The sequence below is a fragment of the Mauremys reevesii genome, linkage group 20, assembly GCF_016161935.1.
Source record: "Mauremys reevesii isolate NIE-2019 linkage group 20, ASM1616193v1, whole genome shotgun sequence".
In the NCBI taxonomy this organism is placed as follows: Eukaryota; Metazoa; Chordata; order Testudines; family Geoemydidae; genus Mauremys; species Mauremys reevesii.
Genome location: NC_052642.1, coordinates 11,354,959 through 11,379,392, shown reverse-complemented (window position 1 = coordinate 11,379,392; position 24,434 = coordinate 11,354,959). Strand labels below are relative to the sequence as shown.

The following is a 24,434-nucleotide window of genomic DNA, read 5'->3' as shown; positions in this document are numbered from 1 at the left end:
TCTCATTTTTTAAGGATATAATTTGCCTTTTCTATTTTGAACTGGACTAGAGTCAACCAAATTAAACCAAAACGCACACTTCATATTTTTCATTAATAGACTCAAGTCACAGTGCAAAACACTTACAATAGATAATCTTCCTGCTGAGATTATCCTCCACATACACAAGAAGAGAGCATCATTTTGATGATAATCAGATGAAGATTGATAAAACTGTTTATGTTTCTTGTTTATAGTTAATACTGCTTGTATCATGGAACAGTTATTGAGCAAGAATGGCATTGACATGCCAAAACAATCCACACTAAGAAGTAATTTAAAGGGGGTCATATGTAACATAGTCTTGCTTTCAGTCAAAACAGTGCATTCAGCCACTTAATCCCTTTCTGAGACACTGCATTTGAGATTTAACAACTTTTTGTTTTGTTTTGTTGCCATAACAGATGACAGAGGTCCTAAAAGCTGCCCCTTCCACTCTGATATGACACATCAGAGGTTGTTAATCCTGCCTCAGGGTCAGATTCAGTTTATCTTTCCTGTTCACTTTTAGAGGAAAATGCAGCTATGGGAGTAGCCAGCATTCCTCAGGGAAATGTAAAATAGTCTGTAATCAGAGAGGTATGTTGAGAAAACAGGCTGGTGTGAAAAAAAAGTTGATGGTTCTGAGACCTGTTGTATTTTCACAGAAACATGGCTAAAGATAATGATAATCATCTGTTCTTCACTTGGCTACACTTACAAATTTGCAGCGCTGCAGCAGGGTGTGAAAACACACCCTCTGCAGCGCTGCAAATTGCGGCGCTACAAAGCGCCAGTGTAGTCAAAGCCCCAGCGCTGTCCGTTATTCCCCACAGGGAGGTGGAGTACGGACAGCGCTGGGAGAGTTTTCTCCCAGCGCTGGCGCTTTGACTATACTTAGCGCTTTGAAGTTTAAGTGTAGCCATATGATTGCGAGTGGACAATGCATATAGAACTTGACTAAATCACTCTCAAATATTGGATTGGTTGCTCATTACAGGACTGGGAGCCAGGAGATCTGGATCCTAGTCCTAACTCTGCCACAGATTTGTTGTGTATGAGAGGCTGGCCACCAAGTAACGGTTTACTCCAACAGTAGCTGAAACCAACGGTACTTGAAACAAGGTACTATTTAGGGTGCCAAAATAGGCCACTCTGTGATCTTGCGCAAGTCACTATTCCCTCTCAGTGCTTCTGTTTCCCCTTCTGTCTACTGGGGATAATGGTGAGACTTATCTCACAAGACTGCTGTGAAGCTGAATTAATTAGAGTATTTTGACATCCTTGGATGGAAGGTGCTATCTGAAAAGCCATATACGGGAGGCTCACACACGTCTGTTCAAGACTCTAGGGAAGTTTTCTCCATCACAAAGGTGCATTAGGCACCCAAGTCCCATTGAAATCCAACAGGAATTCAGCACATACCTCATCTGTGTTTTACAAAACCTCCCTCCAGGTGACTAAAAGGCAGCAAAACAGTAAGAGATTCCAGCTAACTAGACTATTCGTTTTGAAATGCTCTAAATGGCCGGCACCAGCTTTTCTTTGTGTCTCTCTCAAGTTTCAGCAAACTGTTGTTTTTAAGTGGGAAAAACAAACACATGATTAGAAAACAATCACTGTCAAATGTGATAGCAATCTGACACTAATGGCCTCAGGAATTCTGCTGCCAAGGAGATTTTATATTCTTTAGAAAATATAAAAAGGAGAACTCCTAAGGGGAGGGAGCAAATACACAAACAATTGTTTTACATTCCACTCATAAACCTTTATAGTCCACGCTGCCATCTCCCTAAACCAACTTTATAAAATGACCTATGTCTTGCCCTGCTTAAAATCAAACTGTACAAAAACTACCCCGAAAACAATTACAGTTATTGGCTTTATTGTTCTTCTCAAGGCCAGTACACGTGCTTTACAAGGGAAAACAACTTCCACCTCTCTCTGCTGGCTCTTGCAATCCCTTAACCAGTGGGGCAGGATCCCATAAAATTAAAATTACTAACCATACCCTTCTCCCATATTCTATTGTACCTGTATCATGATTTTTGTGCAGGAAGTCAGGAAAAGAAATCAATTGAGCCACAATAGAAAAAAAGATTAGACCAAACTATTGTAAGACCTAAGAGACAGATGTAGGCATTTATGTGTTTTAAAATAAGAAAGGTAATCCAGCCTGTTACCCTTTGCACCTGTTTCTCAAAAGAATAAGTTCCACTGTCCACAGGTCACTAAGAGTCTGGTAAGTTGCTACTGTGTTCGTTAAATTTTTCTGACTTGACACCATGATGCTTAAGCAGGAAGATTAAAGCATTTTGGGACTGCTCAAACAGCAACGAGCTGAGTAGGTACTCTAGCTCACTGGGTTTTTTTATTACATTTTTATCTGCTCTTGACTAGATTTTTGCAGCACTTGGATTTGCAGAGGAAGGTTCTGCCTGTGTCAGTGGATTATTTCACTGCAGTAGTTAATTGACACAAATTTAGGGCAAATGGAGTATCAGTAACCACAGAGAACTGACTTTAAAAGGCAGAAATTCTAAATGGGGAAACATGAATTTTAGATTTTCTAGGGCTGCTCGTTAGTAGTTGCTTGCTTAATAGAACCCTAGTAAGATGCTGTCTGTTATATTCACCAAGTGACATATCCACTTTTCTATGTAAATATTGGTGTTATGTATATTACAGTAGAGCCTCGAGTCCTCAAACAAGAATCAAGAAATTATTGTTTTAGGCACTGTACAGCTGGACAGAAAATTCTGAAAAGTTGGATGTTTTCACAAAAACAGCCATACGTGGCTGACATTTTTAACAAACACGTTTGCCACTTTTTAAAATCAGCTTCCAAACACAGAGCACAAGATTGTATGCTATTTTGGGCAGAGACTATCTAATTAAGACAAGATGTAACCAGTGGACATAATAAACAGCATAAGGGATAACGAGAGAGAATGAGGGAAACTCTACGACCATCTTGTGTTTACTTTGGCACTGACAAAGAGCTCTGACTAGAGCTGGTTGAAAATTTTTGAACAAAACATACGTATAACCACATTTAAGACCATGGAGTAACTAAAGGTTTCCTTGATCTTAAAATTTTCCAAGGGAAAAATTTAATTTCAGAGGAATTTGACATGGGAAAGTCAAAATGAAACTTTTTGTTTTGGGTCAGGTTGATACTCATCTCTGCATCCACCTGAGCAGTGCCTCGTGGGATTTTTAATTCAGGTCCCTCATGCCTCCATTCTCCCCTATGAACGCCTGCGTCCCAGACATACTGTATCTCCTATGAGGTACTGTAGTTGCTCCCTGTGGCTGAGTCATGTCTTCACTGCAGTGCAAACTCAGACTCAGACTAGACCCTGGTTCCATCTACACACAAATCTCTCAGATTCAGGCTCAGACCTGGAGTCGTAGGGCCCTGAGGGGCTGAAGGGTCAGAGCCCAAGTCAAGCCGTGACCCAGGGTTCAAACCCTATTGCTCTGCAGTGCAGACACAGCCTCCGGTTCACTAAGTGTCAACCAGATACAAAAAATAGACAAAATGCATAACAACCCCATCTGAAACACACACTATTATTGAAACCTCTCTGCCTTTGACAAAGCCTATATAACCACTGAAATTTGTAAATACATACATCTGTTAAATACCCAAGCCACATGTCAAAAACATTTATTTAAATTGCTCTAAATTTAAGCAAGAGGCTAAGGAACCCAGAGACTGGATGCTACTCTACTACAACTATGGTGATCTCTTATCCATAGCATGTAAACAAGTCAAAATTGCATGAAATAAATCTAAATGAACCCAGAACACAGAAGAGTGCACTAAAAGAATATTCTCACGCAAAGGAAACAACAAAAATACAGGTGTTACCAAAATTCTCATAGGCACATTTTCAGATCGTAGTATTGCGGTTACACCCACTAATCTAGGGTGACCAAATGTCCCAATTTTATAGGGAGAGTCCCGATTTTTGGGTCTTTTTCTTACATAGGCTTCTATGACCCCCCCCCCCCCCCATCACATATCCCAGTTTTTCACACTTGCTGTCTGGTGACCCTACACTAATCCCATTATTTGTTTAATGGATTTACAAATATAACACCACCAAAAAAGTAAACTCTCCATTAGATTTCTCTCACTCTATTTTTTTTTTTTAAACACATGGGATGGGAGGATGCTTATAGCTTGTCGTATGTAAAAGACTGATAGTACTTGAGACAGACCTCTCTTCAACCTCAGGCCATCTGAGCACATTGCAAGCCTTCCTCACAATCCTAAATCAATGCATTTCAACTACGGCCTGGAGGAATAACTCTTGCCTGATGTAAGTGTAAATCATTTGCCAAGTTTAGTTTCATTTTAGCCATGCCTGCCAGGAAGGGTCAGTTGTAGTTTCCATAATCCCTTCCTTGTCTCAAAAGATTATAATTTGCCCATTGTAATTCACATCAGGATGCAACTTGGCATGGACATTAGAAATCTGAATGCATTTTTTTTCCTTTTTGAAAAATGGATATTTATTCAGTCATTTAGATGAAGCACAATAAGAAAAAAAGAGATGCAGTTTTAGACTTTATGGTAGGATTTTTTTAACACTGTTACAGTGTTGATTTTAATGGTACATTCAATCCACCAGGACTCATGGATTTAATTCTATCAAAGAGTGGGGATTGTAACTGACATGTCTCATCAACTTGCACTCAGACCTCAGGATACCAATGAAAATAATCCTTTTTTATACATCCATAGGAGGGTTCTTTTGTAACTATGCTTTGAGCCAAATCTATCCTTGATATTTTATGTGCTACATTCTGCTCTCAGCTACGCACGTGCACATGAGAACAAAATTTGTCCCTTTCCATTCGTTTTTTTCTTTAAGACTATACATAAAAAGTTAGGTTAAAACATATTCAGAATCTTACAGCAATGAAACCAAAACAGACGCTCCCAGTCAGCAGCGCTTCCCATTCCTTTGATTCTTTCAGCATACTGAGCCATTGGCACACTCCTTTGGCCTGTGGCTACACACTCACCTACTGCAAGGGAGTCCACAGTTAAGGTTGCTAGTCCAACTTTTATTCACCTTGTTGTGCCTAGGCAGGAGAGGACACATGAAATTCTCACTGTCAGACCTTGGGCACAAAAGGAAGAGTCTGTCTACACTGGCAAGTGAAAGACAAAACTTTTCTCATTCAGAGGTGTTAAAAAAAACACACACACCTCAAAAGTTTTGTCGACGCCAGGTGCTCTCCTGCCGACAACGCTACCGCCGCTTGTTGGGGATGGAAGTTTTTGTCGGCAGGAGAGAGGAGCTACGGTTGTAGCTGCACGGCCATGTCGCTAAAAGCTGAGTAGTGTAGACTGTGTAGACTGACTAGTCAGGCTATGGCTACACTTGCACTTCAAAGCTTTGAAGCGCTAAGTGTAGTCAAAGCGCCAGCCTCCCTGTGGGGAATAATGTGGGCTTTGACAGCGCCACAATTTGCAGCGCTGGAGAAGGTGTGTGTTTTCACACCCTGCTGCAGCGCTGCAAATTTGCAAGTGTAGCCAAGGCTACAGTCCTAAAGACAGACTAGCAGCGTTAATGTTCAATTTCACCTGCTTTTAATCACTTTGTTTAAGGCAGTTTTGCAGTTACTTTGATTTCTACGGACCCCGAGCATTGGCCTGCTAAACCCTGGGTTGTGAGTTCAATCCTTGAGGGGGCCATTTAGGGATTGGGGCAAAAATTAGTCTGGGGATTGGTCCTGCTTTGAGCAGGGGGTTGGACTAGATGACCTCCTGAGGTCCCTTCCAGCCCTGATAGTCTATGATTGCTGTGTCTTTTCATTAGTTCCTTGCTACCTTACAGGAAACATGCTTTCCACTTGGATGTACCGCAGCATTCAGAGTCAATCCTGCTTGTCATTCATGCTCACCATATATATTCAGAAAGTACACCCCATCTATGAGCAAGTCTGTCTGTAAGCCTAAATCCTCATCCAACCTGGCTCTGTACATCATTGAGTATGCTCAAAAGCTCCATTCTTATTAATCAATAAACGTTTCTCCAACTTCAACCTTATCGTTTTAAGACGGAATTCTGTGCAAGGAGAGGTTCTACATGCAAAATCCACTGAACTACTTGATTACTCATTTAAAATGTTAAAACAAATAAATTGCCATTAAAATCATATATATTTGCCTTTGGGTTCTAAAGTATTTGACAGCCCAAACTAAAGTATTTCAGGGTCCAATCCTATGAATGAGTAAGTAGTCTATAGGTCTGCTCACATGAGTAAAGATCTGCAGGATCAGACCCTTAATTTTTAAAATGATTAAAAAGAACTGCGGCTTTGAAACATGAAGGACTTGTTGCAAATTGTTCCAGAGACTAAATCTTGTAAAAGAGCCAGCATAACTTTGTGACATACCAATGAAAGGCTAAGTTTTATCAGGGACTATAAAGATTTAAAGTCATAGTATAATCTCACCTCCAGGTTAGTGGGCCCCACTTCCCTTATCAATTAACCTGTCAGTTGACAGCCAGGTCTAATTAGTTAAATCCTTTTTTAATGAAAAGAGTCTGCCCTAAGCAGAATTTGCCAGCTCCAGAGCCATTTAACAATCTGGAGCATGTCTCCACAAAAATTATTTTTTGCAAACCAAAAATCTTCTCTCTGGCTTCAGCAGAGAAGTGTAACAAGTTATTTTTGTATGTTTGTATCCCACTGCAACATAGGGGCCACGTCCATCTTACTGTATGAAAAACTAAGGCTGTATTTGCCTCCAGTGGTCCTTTGCTTCAATTGCTTTAGAAGGGCACGCTTGCAAATCTATAATATTGATGGGCACAACCCTATTAACTAGAAATGTTCAAAAATCAAAATACTGGATCTGTACACCCTGAAAATGTCTTTTTCAGGGTATATCCAGCAAGATGACTGTGGAAATATTCAATATGTATTATTCACAGTACTGTACGAACACTCCACTGATAAATAGTAACTGTAGCTCTCACAAAGTGTCGGCTGCAGAACTGGCAGGAATAATTATGAGATTTTTTTAGACTGCTCTCTTGAATTCTACAGTAGTGTGAGCATTAACAGAGGCCAAATCTCCAGTCTCTGGAAAAGGTATGTGTATGAACAGAAAGTAGAACTAATGCACTGTCGCTAGGATGTTTATTGTCAAAGTGGGAGGAGAGGACTAGATGGGGAAAAACAACTGTCTAAAGGACTGGGTAGAACATGCGCTACTTCCTTACGTAATTATCTCATTATTCCCATTGACTTCAAAGGGTTTTGGATCAGGTTCTTAATCTTCTGAGCTTTCCATGTGTTAGCAAACAAAATTACAAGTTTTGCACTACAGGTTTCAACAAATATGATAAGATAAAAAATATAGCTAATGAACAACTTTGGAGCTGTATAAATAGCCTCTGGAGTTTGTTCATTTTTTGGCAAGATGGCATGTCATAGAATATCAGGGTTGGAAGGGATCTTAGGAGGTCATCTAGTCCAACCCCCTGCTCACAGCAGGACCAATCCCCAGAGAGATTTTTGCCCCAGATCCCTAAATGGCCCCCTCAAGGATTGAACTCACAACTGTGCGTTTAGCAGGCCCACGCTCAAACCACGGAGCTATCCTCCCCGAGCTTTATTGAAAACATACACCAACAAGCTCACACACATATGACTTAAAAACTGTATTTTATTAAAGGTAAAAAAGGAAAAAGCTCAAGTTATGTAAGTGAAGCATTTCTTTTAGGTAAATCAGAGTTATGATAGTAGGTAATTATATAACATATTGCCCCGAACACCAAGTTTCAGCGCTGTAAAGTACCAGTGTAGCCAGTGCACCAGCACTGGGAGCCGTGCTCCCAGCACTGGTAGCTACACCCCTCATGGTAGTGGGGTTTTAGAGTACTGGGAATGCTGCAATTACACAAGCCATGTTAAAGCACGTTGCCAGCAAAGACGTGGTGCCCTAAGTTTAAACTGCTAGGAGCTGGTGGCTGTTTGTGGCTAAAACTAAGCAGAGTTTGACCTGATAGTGTGTCAATAATGAATCATTACCCTGTAGTGTTTGTTATGCATGTAGCACAATGTGTGTTATTGAATAAAATGACTTAAGTGAGTAGTGTTTCTGTTTAAAGGGCAGGGAGTGGCATGTTACACCATCAAATAGTCTTTGATACCTTTGCCTGTAGGCCAAGTGTTCCTGCAATGAATAGAAAAACCAAACACAAAGTGTCAAAAAGTATATGTGGACGCATACACCTTCTGTTTTTCCTCTGGGTAAAGAGGGTTTAAGCAAGTTCCTTCTATTTCTTCTTTTTCTTTCCCCTCCTTTTTTTTTTAATTTAAATTGTATGATTTGTTGGAATCATTTACCTTTTGCCTGTCAGAGCAAGTTATCTGCATGTTTATTATACATGAAAATAATAGCCTAATACAATATATTAACACTCTGTCTATATGGGACAGAGTTTAAGTTGCAGCGCGAAAATGAACATATACTGATAAACTGATTTACCGGGCCGGAGGGAGAGGGGGAGAGAGAGGAAGGGCAGGCAGAACGGGGGAGAACTATTAACTTCTATTTACTTTTCTCCTGAGAAGTCAACTTAAAGAATATGCAGCAGATATTTCTGACATGTGCTAATGTTTCTTTACCTATGCATGTTTATTAGAAAGAAGAAAACTAGTATCATCACAAGTTAACTACCAACCCAAACCTTCATTTAAAAATTAGACTCCAGGTTTTTCTGAGCTTTCATAGAATAATAGAAGAGTCAGACTGGAAGGAACCTCAATAGGTCACCTCATCCAGTCCCCAAAGTTCATTTACTTACTCTCTTGAATTTGCCTTTGCACTTTTTAGTGAGAGCTGTAAAATATTGAAGAACCACAAAACATTGCAGAAAAAGAAGTCATGAGTGCACTGCTGTACACTTGTGTAAATAAACAATTTTTGTCTGTGTATCTTTCAGAACTATTTGCAACACTGCATGGTGCCCCTCCCAGCGCTTAGTACTGGCTACCCCTATAAAGGGCAAAAAATGCTGTTAGCACAGAATGTATAATTACTTCTTTAATACACTGTCAATATACATGTATGCATACAGAGTGTGTATTTCTGTAGTTTAAAAATGTGAATACACACACGCAAATGCAAAATGTAACATTAACATTGAGAAATCAAGCAAAGGTCAAGAAATTCCAACAGCTATAGTTGCCATTGTTACAGATCCAGTGTATTTTACTGTATAGAGAAAATTGCATGGGGTCAGATCCTGTTCCTTACTCTGTCAAAATTCCAGTGAATTCAGAAAAAAATCCCATTGAGTAAGATTTGCACAATTGGGCCCATAAACAGCAATATATGAAGGTTTCTATCATGCCTTTACCAGGTGCAGGTGTGCTGCCCTAGGCGAGGATGTGTTCTGTGCTATTGCCAGTTTCTATAGCTATTCTGACCATGGAGAAGGCTGACCAAGAGGATGATTCCATGGCTCTGCTGATAAGTGACTCCAGAATCTTACTTTTGGAGATGTAGCACACACTTCCTCCTGCACTGGATTCTCTGCACATGCGGGGGCAAAAGAGGATATGGGGCCATGGTGCTACCCCGTCAGGTTGCCTGACACTGCTAGCAGCACTCACATATCCTTTTATCTTGTGTTCAGGCAGCAGGGATCAGTGCTGTTCCCTGTGTACATGCGCATAGGTCGACCTTTAACAAAGAAAACAGGAATTGAAACTACTTCCTATGCACAACATGGAGCCTGATCCAGATTCCGCTGAAGTCAATGGAAGTCTTTCTATTGACTTCAATGACCTTTGATGAACAAGAACAATGCGCCAGAGTTAATGCTACGGTGAAGAAACCTTCAATTTGGGGGATTTCCTAACTTTTTAAGCGCTTGATTACCACAACCTTAACGTTGCATTAGTGCCTGTTTCTGTATTTAGTTTTCTCTGTGAGATAATACACTGTCAAATATGCACTTGCACCCTTGGAAACAAAACAACACATCGCTTTTGTTTCAAACACCACAGCCCTAATAACTACTATTAGTGATTTTTTACTGAGCAATCGGATATTTAAACATATACAGCCTTCACACCACTCAACTTTAAATAGATTATAATGCCAGATTAAAAAGAAAGAGAGCTGAGAAATTTCCTGCCCTGGACATAAGCCTTCCTAGAGGACAACACATTTCTGATTTTAATTATTTATTTTAAAAAATGCTATTGTTCCACCTCTGTTGCAGGATGTCAGCCATTCACCTGTATGAAAATGACAGCAACTTGTCTTAGGCCACATAAGAGGCCTACCTGCTGCAATAACTAGCATGCTATTTCCAAACCTGTCATTCTTGTGTGTCATCCCTATCTGCTGCTCAAAGATTTGCTCTGACATGAACCAGTCAGAACTGTGACTGTTACTGTCGAGGACTCTGCACACAGCGTCCCGTGTCAGCTGCACTGTGCTTAGGGTTTGTTTCACCCAATTATTTGTTTGTCATTTAAAGTCCTTGGTGTCAAGCAGGTGTTGTCAAGTTATTTTTGGCCCCCAATGTGCTGGCAAAGCATAATGAGGCCTTCAGCTGAATACCCATCTCCTCAGCTAGAGGCTAAGAGGATGTGCTGTTGAAAGACTGGGTAGCAGTTAGGTTATCAGAATAAGATAAGATACCTGGGAGAATATGTGAAGGCAAAGAAAACCATCTTAACTTTTAAAATGCCAAAATCCTGAAGTAGGCAGCTACATATTCAAAACAAGGCCCTCGTGTCTTACATACAGGAGAAACTTGAATTTATATTACCCCAAAAGCATGTCCAGCAGAAGAGATCTGAGGCAGAGGCCAGGCTCGGTAGCACCAGCCTTTTCAGGCAACTATAACAGCTTGCCAAAGAATTAATAGTATAGACCAGGATCCCATTGTGCTAGGCAATGAACAAAGACAGAACAAAATGACTGTCCCTGCCCTGTCCCACAAAAGCTTACAATCTACGGAAGGAAGCCTCTCAGCAAAGAAACAAGACTTCTCAGATATCTGAATTTCTTTTAGGTAATTTGGCACTCAACTATATCCTCCTCCACCAGCAGAAAAAAACCTCAACTTAGGGGCTCATTGAAGTCAATGGGAATCTTTCTGTTAACGTCAATGAGCTATGGAGCAGGCCCCTCTCCACCGATGAAGTGTCCATTTTACATATGAGCCGGAATGGGTAAGGTCACATGCTACCTGTATGGGTTCATCAGTGCAGCAGCTCACATAGAGTACACAAGTTTACAAGGACTGTTCGCCCTTCTGGCAATCAGACACTACACGAGAATGCTTCAGCAGAACTTGTTAACGTGCAAGGCAAAGTAAGGGCTGGCACAGCCCAAAGGAGAGCGCTTGGGTGGCTAATAGGCTGGTGGTGTCAGCGTGCTGACACTCAGTGAAGCACAAGCAAGACTCCCTCACACTGGAGGCAGGGGTGTAAGAAGGTGACTTTCAGTCCTGGTTACCCTGAGAATCATCACTGTACGCAACAGTTCCTGCCCCCCAATCAGCCAACTTGCCAAGCAAGACATACCCAGATTTTGGATATGGTACAGAACACAGCCCCTGCTGTCTAGATACTTCCCCATCCGAGTCAGTGGGCAAGGAGAAGATAAGGAGGAGGCAGGGCTCTGGCTGCACACACCCCATTACTCCATGGCCAGATGTGATGGGAAGAACTTAGCATCACCCTTTCAAAGGCTGCAGTAACTTATTCTTCTTCCTATCCTTCCCATCTATCTTAGGGTTTTTTACTGCTGCCCATCACCATAGTATTTGAGCTCCATCTCCCAAAAGCAACTTCCTGAGTCACAATTCTTTTCAGGGGCTCCCACTGGGAAGAAACAGCTCTGCTTCTCAAGGTTCTAACTAGCCCAAATTAGTGAAACAAGATTGCAATTAACATATTGCACTACTAGTATAGTTTGTCTCCCATTCTCTAATGCACTATCAAAACCCGAACACACATACTGTTGCACAATCATCCATATCAACAACTCAACAACTATGAAATAATACATCAGGAACAAAGAAAGACAGAGTTTCTGTCATTATCGTATACAAAGGTGCTATAGTGCTGTTTAATATCACCCAATCCTGGAAGGTCTTATTACAAACAATAGCGGACTCAAACGCTGGAATTATACCCCCTTTGTGGTAGAAAACCCAGTGAGATTTGAGGGCAGCATGACTGTCTGAACAAGCAGATTATGAAACAGCAAGCAAAGGTAAAACTAGTGTTTTGAACCACCAAATTAGTTTTAAAATGTTTTTTCTTTTTAAACAAAGAAGTTGAAATGTTTGCATGATTGACTTAATACAAATAAATCAATTAAATTAAACGTTGCCTTTTTATTACGAATTTGAGGTAGATGTGTTTCTTAGAATGCAACTTCATGTGCAACACACATTTTCTATTCTGAGCCACTCATCACAAAGTATCTAGGCTCAAATTTTCAAAAGTATCCACTAATTTTATTTAAGTGTCTCTATTACTATCATCGTCAACTTGAGACAACTACTGGCCTGATTTGCAGAGGTTAGGGTGACCAGACAGCAAGTGTGAAAAATCAGGACAGGAGGTGGGGGGTAATAGGAGCCTATATAAGAAAAAGACCCCAAAATTGGGACTGTCCCTATAAAATTGGGACATCTGGTCACCCTAGCAGAGGTGCTGAGCCCCCCCGATTCCGCAATGGGAGTGCTACAGCTAAAATCAATGGGAGCCCTGGCTGCTCGACACCTTTGAAAATGAGTCCTGAAGTTGGTCATGCAAAAAGGGACACGTCCAAAAAGCTAGCTGATGCTTAAAATTCTAGGTTTTAATCTTTAAGAAAGAAAGAAATGATTGGGGAAAAAACTATTTTTCAGATGACTGTAGAAGGAAAAAAACCTAAGGACAACCATCTATTGCATCAGTCTATTAGCACGTACAACTCAAGGCCATTTACTGTTCAAAATGGACCTTAAAGCAATTTATTTGTTATCTGTTAAGTATAAGTTTACACTAGCCATTTAAACAGCTTGTTGAGCCATGTACAACACCCCTTTCACAAACACAATCACTCACCACTTGATGCATTCCTCTGCGTGCTCCTGACAAACATGCAGGGTGTTACTAGTTAATTCTAGCTTAGAAAACAGTTTGTTCCAGCAAATATATTTCACATGCAGCCTGATATTGAGGATATATCTATGCTACAGTGGCTGCAACAGCACTGCAGCTGTCGCACTGTAGTGTAGATACTTCCTATATGGATGGAAGGGGTTTTTCTATCAAGGTAGGTAATCCACCATTCCATGAAATGGTAGCTAGGTCAGTGGAAGAATTCTTCCGTTCACCTAGCAGCATCTAGAGTGACAGCTAGCTCGACCTAACTACGTCACACAGGGTGTGAAATTTCTTAGCCCTGAGAGATGCAGCTAGGTAGATCTAATTTTTAGATGTAGATCAGGCCTGAGTCAAGTTCTGCCTTCGGTTACTCAGGTGCAATCTCACTAAATAATGAGAGATTCATGAGAGGTTGAAAGTGTTCAGCACCTCTCAAGATTTGACTCTAATCCATCAAAGCACTAATGTAGATGCTTCACGTTAACAGACGCTTAAAATTAAGCACGTACTGAAATATCTTGCAGAACTGGGGCCTAAATAAGGACAAATTACAGAGCATTTACTCAGCTATATTTAATAAGGACTTAATCCTTCAATCCCCTGCATACTTTAGGACATGGTAGTATAGGTCTTATGAACTTTCTCTCATTTCTTACATGCCTTGATGAGCAGTGAAATAGTTAACAATTTTGACATTTAAGATATCACTGGTATCTGAGTTAGCTCCCATTGAAATAAATAGAACTGTTCACACCTCAGAGCCTTTGTTTCAGGCTCTTCATGCACTTATTGTTGCTTCAGTTACACATGGGTCACATTTAAGGGTTTCTTCACAACCATACTATCTAGAGACTTATTTCTTTTCCCCCTCTCTCTTCAAACAAAAGCTGAGGGCTTATCTACAACGTGCATTAGTCCACACTAGAGGGGAGTAAATTCTTGTGAGCAGTAGGGTGTCACTCACTGTCTGTGTGGACCCCGCTGGCGTGCACTAAAAATTCACTAGTACATGTTAACGTGGTACTATGTTAATGTGCATTAAGAACCTTCAGTGCATGTTAGCAGGATCCACATGGGCCACTTAGTGAGCACTACAATTTACACCTCTAGTGCAGCATAATACACAGCTTAGACAAGCCCTGAGAGACTGGTCTGGTCTGCACTACAGACTTCTGCCAGAATAGCTGTGTTGATCAGGGTGAGAAGAGGTGTGATCCCTGACCGATATAGCTATAGCAGCAGTAGCCTTTGTGTAGATGCAGTTATATTGGCAAAACTATGCTTTTACTGATATAGCTCATCGGGGTGCGGGGGTTAAGCAGTATAGCTGTGTCCATACTGGGAACACTTTGCCAGTACAGTGTATCAGCATTCCTATACCAGTAAAGCATTCCTAGTGTAGACATACATGCTGGAGAGCAATAGGGAGATATGTCTTTGCTACCTTCACTCCTTTTCCCACACTTTGGGACATGCTAACATGAATAACCCCGTGGGCAGCCTGAATGAATATGTATCGTCATGCTCTATGGGATTATTTTACATGAAAATCATATTACAAATATGCTGGTGCCGTGACAAGGCTAAAGAGCATTTCTGTTCAGGAGTACAGTTGACAACTGAAATAAAAAGCCAATTTGCTTTGGTTATTGGAACAACTTGTGAAGGTATTTATAACTGCTCACTAAATCTGCTGACATTAAATGTGTATGTTCACGCAGGGCTGCAAAACTTTGCATTATAGCTGTAGGCCAGTTTGATGCTGGATCTATTTTTTGTTTAATTGGTGGTAGTTTAATACAAAACAACACCATTAATGGTCTCAAAATCAGGCTTTAAGTTAGGAGGGATATTACAATCCATAGAGTCCACTCAGAAGGAAGGCTAGATTCATTCATATGGCTAGGTTTACAGTATACAGGTGAGTCTCATCTTACGCTGGGGTTACGTTCCGCTGTCAGCGCGTAAAGCGAAAATCACGTATAGTCAAAATTACATTGAGTGTAATGGTGGGTGGAATCACTCGCACTACAGGTACAGTATTTAAATTGTTATTTTTCTCCTTTTTTTTTAATTTTTGTTTTTGCCGACCACGCAAAGCTGAATTCGCGCGTGTTAACTGCGCGTAAGATGAGATTCGCCTGTACTTCATATGTTCGGCATAAAAAAAGTATAACATATTAGGACAATAAGTGTTTCTCAAGAGACCTTTGGAGAAAGTCCTGGAATACATCCTTATCGGACAAAAGGCCGTTTATCAAGTACTTGATAAAAAACATTAAATTAGGCTGTTAAGTAATGAGTCAGGCTGGTCATTAGATGCAAGCTAAACTATAAAGATAAAGCTAATTTAGGGTCCATTCCTAATCAGTACTTTTGAGCAGGACACAGGGTAAATCTGCAGCATGGAGGCCGACTGTGCAGTGCAGTTAGAGGTGGTGTTACTCCTTACTCAGTAACAAATAGCTGTTTGCAGTGCTGTTTGAAGCTGTATTGGTCCCAGGACATGAGAGAGACAAGGCAGATGAAGAAGAGCTCTGTGGAGGCTTGAAAGCGTCTCTTTCACCAACCGAAGATATTACCTCACCCATCTTGCCTCTGACAAACAGCTGATCAATTGCATATCTTGCAGGAGGAGAAGCCTGGGCTGCCAAAGAGAGCGGCCTTCCACTGGCGTGAAGGGGGCCAAGTCTCAAGAGTTGGCAAAAGAAACACAGACACATCTACCCAGCAGATTGCTGGATGGGTCCAGGTTATTTTGATTTAATCACATACTAGCATTTAAAATATAAATACATTTAAAGGAAATACAGTGGGGGAAATCAATTAATATTGTTCAGTATTTTCTTAAATCACATATGCATTGCAGCCATATATGTTCCCTAATTCTCCTCTAGTGTGTAAAAGAGGCGTAACTTCACTGAGGTTGACAGCTATGCGGGTGTAAAACTGATGAAAGAGAAGAGAATCAGGCTCATATGCCCTGGTTTTCAAAGGTATTTAGCCTCTTAACTTCCACTGATTTCAATACTAGTTAGGAGCCTAAATACGTTTGAGGATCTGGGCCCATAGTCCCTAGTCTGCAGTCTTAAAAGAACATTGTTGTGCTTTTCCAATTGAAATGAAATATATTTGTTAAGATAACAAATGCATGGTAAAGTATATTTAACTTACATAAGGAAAATAAAAGAGGAGGGGGAAAAATCTTGGGTAAACAACAAAACAATACAAAGCTTTATCTAATCTCAATAATTTATTGCTGCTTGTCTCTCTCTGTGTGTGTTTTACTGACAAAATAAAATAAATTGAATCAGCTCACACATGATAACATGCTCTTTCCTAACTCATACTAATTGCTTGCCTAATTGATGTTTGTTGAACTTTCTCCATTTCACTGAGTGATTAGGTACAAAGCTAACAGTTGACATCTGTAGGCGCTTAACTGGCGTCTGTAATTACTGTTAATGTTAAATAATTGTTAGTTAATTGGAGTGGTAACTGACTGAATAGAATCCAGATTGTGAAGCAAAGAGACCTAGTTAAATAAACATACATTTTCCGAGAAAACAACGGTTTATTACAGTGGAGTGACTAACAATAGTCTAGATACAGGAGGTCGACGGGCCCTTTATGAAATTTTATGCCAGAGTCCAAGTTGGACTTCACTAATCTAGAAACTTTGTAATCAAAACACTCTATCCCAAAGAATTTTTCAATCTTATTTTGACTTGATTTTTGTGGTTTCTGTTATTTTGCACTGCAGTGCTGATAAGTCTTTCTGAGAAAATCAAACAGAGCTTAATCTACAAAATAAATACTGGAGCCAGTATAGATAAAATTATGCTTTAGTAAATATTGCCGTTTTGCTCACTGATACCGGATTAGTTTGACTTTGCTAAAATCAACAGTTTCAAATAAATTCTTAAAAGAACAGGATCAGAAATTCAGAGAAAAGGAGTAGCTGATAGTTTTATTATGCTGTAAGTAAAAATGGGCACGGCCTCTTCAAATTACATTTGCAAATAATAATTTTAGGCACTCCAATAAAAAAATAGAATTGCTCACAGCTACTTGTATTGTATTTTTAAAGCTTAATTTGAGAAATTATAGCTAATTATAGCTACTCTCTCTTCCACAATTGGCCGCCCTAGCTCACTCTCCTGCCCTGGAGAACTCTCCTCTAGAACTTTAGCTGTGGGGAAAGGGCACAGTGTAATTGTGCATGGGGAGAGGATAGAGTGAACGTGTACAGAGGAGGCGGCGGCTGTGATTTGAGCATAGGAGGGAGGATGGCATGCAGGTGTAGAGGGGGACCTATGCTCCTTCACTAAGGGCGCCAGAACAATTCACCATGTAAACAGCTGGCTGTGCCAATGCATCTTGCATTCAGTAGAGCAAAATGTATTAATGCTGATGGATCTGAACCGTACAGATGCAACACAACACACCAAGCTTCGTGTTCAGATAAAGCCTTCAGAATACAAAATAACTAACTCTCTTTTCTAGAAATTAGAGCAAAAGGCAAACCCAAAACAGACCCCCCACACACACACTTTTTTTTTTAAACTCTGAAGTTACACTGAAACAAAGCAGTTTTTCTCCTAGTCCAGTTGGCAGCACTGCCTCATTAGAAGAAACGTAGGGTCTTCAAAACAGCAAACCTCATCAAATGGTTTGTGATTTTCAGCCTAGCCTCTCATGGACGGGATGGCAACATTTAATATCCTGGATATGGCCTGCCAGATGAATTCACCTTCTAATTCTGCATTAGGACTCCTTTGTGACCCAAAGCCCACAGACTCAATTTACAAACTCTCCTTTGGCGACATGCCTTGGTCACAGTCCCATTTAGGGAGTTAGCCCTTTTCAGAAGCACAAAGAAAATGTTTCCAGGCAGGGAATTGCTCTTGCAGTTCAATAATTCCTGGGTTTCTCTGGCCAACCAACTGGTTAGTTTCCAAAAGGCAGCAGAGCCACCACACACATAGCACAGGAGTAGTAGACTGGGAATGCACACGCCACCCACAGAGATGTGAAGGTGGCAGCCAAAAAAAGGAGGAGAAGGTGGTGGGTGGGTGAGTAGGTTGGGGAGGGTTGTTCCTGGTTCCTGAGAAGAGAGGGTAAAAGGCAGAGATAGGGGCTATCTGCCTGCCCAGTATGGGGTATTGGTGGTGGTTTTTTGCTATACTTAGGTATGTTGAGATTGTGTGCATGCTTTTTGAATGTAGTGGTGAATCCCAATTACACTCTATAAGGCAAATGGGGTGACGTTGGTTCACCTGGAGAGAGAAGCACCTCTCTTCCACCATAAGAACGCCTGTGAACTGGATCAGGGAAGAGAAATATTTGTCTGTTTCACTCCCCTGTCTGTTTGCAAAAACAGAAGTAGCAGGGGGCCTTAAAGAAATGACGTACCAAACAGACATACACAAGAAACAAGAACATGTGCCTGTTTTTCTGGAGGACAATCTCTCTCCAGAATAACCTAAAAAGCCAGAGCTTGCCCTGAGCCACATTTAAGCCATCACGGACAACTGGTAACCCACACCTATCTATCTACTTCATGCTGAGAGACTAAATATTTCCCTGACAGCTGGCTTTGGCATCAAGGCAGACGGATTCATAAAGTTTACATGAACATCCTGTAAACAATTTGAACATAAAAAGCTGCAACAGCCTAACCGGGCTCCTGATCAAAGAAAACTTCAGTACAGTGTACAGAATAAACCTTCAACAGTTTGAGAATCATTTTTTCCCCCTTCCGGAAAGGCTATTTTCTGGGGAGAGGGGTTAACATACACTGAATACAGAGCCAGTAGGAGAAATTGCCTGCTCCAGAACTGTGACTTTGAAGTGTGTCTGTTATCAGAAGATAATGGAACTTCATTATTCTGGGAAATTACACTACAAAATTTGGTTAACAACATTCAGTACCTGGGCCAGGATTAATGATGTTGATGCTTTCAGACCTCAAAGGAAAGTTGATATTTCCTTTAAAAACACCTAAGGCAGTCGTCTCCAACCTTTTTACGCCCAAGATCACTTTTTGAATCTAAAGGCAACCCAGGACAGGGCCGCCCAGAGGATTCCGGGGGCCCGGGGTCTTCGGCGGCGGGGGGCCCTTCCGTTCCGGGACGCGCCGCCGAAGTGCCCCGAAGACCCGCGGCGGGGCCCCCCCGCCACCGAATTACCACCGAAGCGGGACCCGCCGCCGAAGCGCAGCCCGGTCTTCGGCGGTAATTCGGTGGCGGGGGGGCCCCCGCCGCGGGTCTTCGGGGCACTTCGGCGGCGGGTCCCGGAACGGAAGGGCCCCCCGCCACCGAATTACCGCCGAAGACTGAGCTGAACTTCGGCGGCGGGTCCCGCTCCGTCTTCGGCGGTAATTCGCCAGCGGGGGGTCCTTCCGCCCCGGAGCGGAAGGACCCCCCGCCGGCGAAGACCGGGAGCGAAGAAGCTCCTGCGCCCGGCCCCGCAAGAGTTTTCCCGGGCCCACGGGGCGAGGGACCCCGCTCCAGGGGCCCCGAAAAACTCTCGTGGGGGCCCCTGTGGGGCTCGGGGCCTGGGGCAAATTGCCCCTCTTGCCCCCCCCTCTGGGCGGCCCTGACCCAGGATCTACCCCGCCCCTTCCCTGAGGCCCTGCCCCACTCACTCTGTCTCCTCCTCCCCCACCCCGTCGCTCGCTCTCCTTCACCCTCACTTTCACCGGGCTGGGGCAAGGGTTGGGGTTTGGGAGGGGGTTCGGGCTCTGGGCTGGTGCCGATGGGATGCAGTGTGGGAGGGGGCTCTGGGCTGAGCCTGGGACAGAGGGTTGGGGTGCAGGAGGGGGTGAGGGGTGCAAGATTTACAAGGGAGTTTGGGTGCAGGAGGGGGCCCTGGACTGGGGCAGAGTGCTGGGGTGCAGGAGGGAATATGAGGTGCTGGCTCTGGGAGGGGGCTCAGGGTGGGGCTTGGGGCAGGTTCAGGGAGCAGGCTCAGGGGTTGGGGCTCCAGCGGCTCCCATTCGGCGGCGGGCACAGCGAGGCTAAGGCAGGCTCCCTGCCTATCCTGGCCCTACACCACTCCTAGAAGGGGCCAACGCGCCCCTGAGGCCCCTGGGAGGGGGGGGGCAGGGGGCATGTGGCTCCATGCGTTGCCCCTCTCTGCAAGCACTGCCCCCACAGCTCTCCCAGTCAATGGGAGCTGCGGGGCTGGTGCATGCAGGCAGGAACAACGCGCGGAGAGAGACCCCTGCCCGCCCACCCGCCCCTTGGGGCTGCGCTGGCTGCTTTCGGGAGCGGCGTGAGGGCAGGGTAGGCAGGGAGTCTGCCTTAGCGGCAGCCCCACTACACCACTGGAGATCACGATCGATTGGGAGACCCTCTAGGATCGATCAGTTGATCGCGATCGACCAGTTGATGACCACTGACCTAAGGGCATATCATAGAATCATAGAATCTCAGGGCTGGAAGGGACCTCAATTGATATCCTGCAATTGATTTTTATACTCAGACATACTGATTGAAATCAACTAGGAGACCTACCAAACATCACTAGCATACTGTAACCATGGACATACCTCTTAGTCTGCCAAATCCCAAATGAAAAAGCAGGTCGTATGGTTAATGCACTGGACTGGGACTCAGGAGATCTGAGTTCAAGCCATAGCTCTACCACAGACTCTTGTATGCCTTTGAGGAAATCATTTCATCTTTTTATACCCCTGTTTCCTATTTCTAAAATGGTACTTCCTTTCTTGTACCCTTTGGCTGTCTTGTTTATTTAGATTGTGAGTAACATTTTCAAAAGCAACAGTTACTTAACAGCAAGTATTTACGCATCTAACTCCCCAGTAGCAAATAAAGGGTCTAAATATCTTTTGAAGATCTGGACCTAGGAGCTTAAGTCCTATTTTCAGTGTCTTTCAATGGAACTTAGATTACTAAACCTCTTAAGTGGCTTGAAAAATTTGCCCTAAGCTTTTTGCTGCAGGGACTGTGTCTTGCTGTGTGTCTGTACAGAGACTAGCACAGGGGCCTCTAGGTGCTACTGTAATACAATAACTAACCACACGATAATAAAAGGGAATACAGTATATGACAAAGACCCAAAATGAAGGACACCACCAATTAATAATTAAAATGCAGTGGGAGTCATTCCTTTTGTGCAAATAACTTTTTCTGTAGTATCAGTTTCACAATCTTTTGTTTCTGATGCAAATAATTATAAAACAATAAACGTGAGAACACACCACATTTGTGTGGCAGGTAGATAACTTTGAGGGATATTTGAGAGGCAGGCCAGGGATGTATGCTTGTCAGTTTGCCATACCTTGTCAGATTGTTCAATCAGCCAGGGGCTTTGAAGATTTTCGTCGAGGTTTACCAAATGCAAATTTGACCTTTCTTAGACTGATTTTTATTGCTTCTGGCAAAAGGAACACTGGACAAAACAGGGGAAGAGCGGGCTTTAAAGCAAACAGCCCACTTTGCAAAAAAAGAGAACTTGAACTTGAAATGCATCAAACTGACAGTTCTTTGACAGCCTAGTCAACCATCCATCCAGCAGACACTCAGAGGACAGACTACCAACAAACCACAGCCCATAACGAGAATCCCAGCACCTGTCTAGAAGCAATTATTGACATTATCTCTAAACAGTGGATCTTTTTAGATTGTTTTCCTGATATTTAGCAGTTTGAATGTTAATCCCTTAAACAAAACTGTCCCCCATGCTTTTTCCATCCTCTTCCCTTTAATAATGGGGGGGGGGAACCCACCCAAAACAAAATGAAACCAGTCAGCCTAGTTTTCCAGCACCTGGATTTGCACTGATTCTCCCCCTTGTCATTCATGTTGCCAACAGGAATTAGCATATGGCTTGAAGGGGAAACTCAGGAGGAGAAAAGAAAGATGCCATTTTGATGGAAATAAGGGGGCAAAGGAATAATCTACCATCAACTAAAAAGCTTATTTGGGTATGGTTTCCCAAGCAAAGCTTCGAAAAGCCTATGTTGATTTTAGGCTACACAAAGAAACCCTAATCCTTTCAAGGGAACTAAATCACCAAAGAAAAGTACCTCAGAAGAAAAGGCTCCCTGTCAAGCATGGTTATTCACAACCTAATAGATGCCACAAATCAAACTGGGTAAGTAAACAAAAATAAGAATGTGGGCAATGTGTTTGATTCTAAAAAGAAAACGAAAGGAAGAGGAACAGGGGCCTAGTCTTCATCAATCACTTTTCATCCTTCAATTGAAGAGATCCCTTCAGCCTAGTTACAGGCTATCAGTCAGGAATGTTGATTCACTGGATTGGCTTCTATTCTATTCTGGCTCAGTCCCAAGAAAGGACTACTCAAATTCCAAAGCTTTTTACAGCAAATTAGCAAAATAAAAGGGCAGTCACATGTAGTTTGGGGGTCTGGGGTCCCTGAACACACAAGTCGTCTTTTTTTTTTTTTTTGGTGACCTATTTTTTCCAGGGAGGAGGAAGGATGGCAGTAAATTCAAATTTAAATAGAACAGCTAATATAAGTTTGCCAAGTTGGATAAGCTATTTTGACCAAAAAAACCCGACCCCTTCAGATTGTCCTTCAAAAGGATGTTAATACATAAAACAGCGATCCATAAGGCAATTAAAAATAGATATAATTCAATATTCATCAAAGTAATTTCAGAAGCAGTGTATCAGCATGGGAATCCCAAATATAAGGGGCTGCTTAATGCTCTCAGCTACTCCCCCCGCAGCTCCATGGAACCAAAGGGTACAGAAATTGGCAGGATGTGGCATTTTTCACATTTAAAAATGATCCAATAGGACAAACCAAAACAACCAACCAACCAAACCAAAAAAGCTTTATGTGAGAAACAATAAGTCACCATCCAAATTATTCACCTAGACAACAGAAAAAGCTTAAGTTTCAATTTAATCAAGCCTGTATTTTCTACTCAAACCTTGCTCCAGTGCTCCAATGAAATTATAATTTAAGACAGTATGAGATTAGATCTGAAAGCACACACCTTCTTAGTAAGCAATTATCACGCACTGCCACTAAACAGGTGTTATGGGGGGAGGGAGGTTGAGAGAAAAGATCAAATAGATTTTATGTAATTTAAAGACTTTGAATTATACACCTTGGCACAGCTAGTGATTCAAGACTCTCTCCCCACCCTGCCCTCAAGAAGAAAAGCGCCCCCACATTATTTTCGACAATGCTGCTTCAAATAAGCACCGCACAGAAGCCCACTGACACTGATTTAAGGCAAGTACGCCTTTAATGTACTGTTAAATCATTAGCCACTCTCTCTTCATATTGCTGTTTGGGAGATATGAATGGGATATTGCATATTTAAATGTGGCCCTCTATATCGTTTATTAACTTTACAGAAAGCATACGGCACAGCAAGCCATGGTTTATTACTATTATCCTGTGAATACTAAATGCTGGCTGGTTATTACTGTCAGCAGTACAAATTGGCTATTCATAATTCCATGTCTATCATGTAGCTGATGAGTAACAATCATGCTAAAACATTTTGAAAACTGTTACCGCTATTTAAATGAGCTTAAATTAAAGCCATTTGTAAAATAAACTATTCCCTAATATTGTTATTTAAATTAATTCTGACCGGGCAGGCAATGCATTATTTAAATTCTTTATTTTATATTGCTTTCGCAAAGCAATTATGAAGCATATAGAACATGTCTGAAACCAAGGGAAACATAAAAAGCAGTAGCAAGCTGATTGCTACATTCCTGCACGACAAGTTACATTTTATCTCAAATTGAAATTGCCATGAAAAGAAATGCATGTAGAAAAAATATATATGCTTATGATGGGGATTGCAGTCTTACCTTTATTTGTAACAGTGTTGAATAGTTTTTCAGAGCTGGCATCAGATGCCTGAAATACCAATGAAAAAGAAGGTACATTATATATTATTAAAATATGTATATGTATATTTATATACCTTAAAAAAACCAAAAACAGGCTGACAAAACAAGAAAGCTCATGAAAGCTGCAGCTCCAGAAAAAAGCATCCATAAGATGGTGCTATTTGGCTGTGTTTCACTGTCCTGCAGTGCAGATATTTATTTGGAAAGATTCTAGTTAATAAATTAAAAAATTATTCCTTATTCAACATATTAGCTGCACTCAAAATATATTTTTGTACTAGGATACATACGGCAACCCAATGTGTTCTGACAATGATTTTGCAGCCTAGGACAGATACCATAATTTTGAATTACTCATTCCAGTCTCATGTGTTTGCAGTT

At 41.8% G+C, this 24,434-nt stretch overlaps 1 protein-coding gene across 16 annotated transcripts in view; it reads right to left on the bottom strand.

The window, feature by feature from the left end:
• Positions 1 to 24,434, bottom strand: part of AUTS2 (activator of transcription and developmental regulator AUTS2) — a 1,174,081-nt gene that overhangs the window by 57,899 nt on the left and 1,091,748 nt on the right. For all 16 annotated transcript variants that reach the window (XM_039507742.1, XM_039507744.1, XM_039507745.1 and 13 more), the window contains one exon: positions 24,012 to 24,060. In XM_039507742.1, coding sequence (XP_039363676.1) covers positions 24,012 to 24,060 — 49 coding nt within the window. The remainder of the gene's footprint in view (positions 1 to 24,011; positions 24,061 to 24,434) is intronic.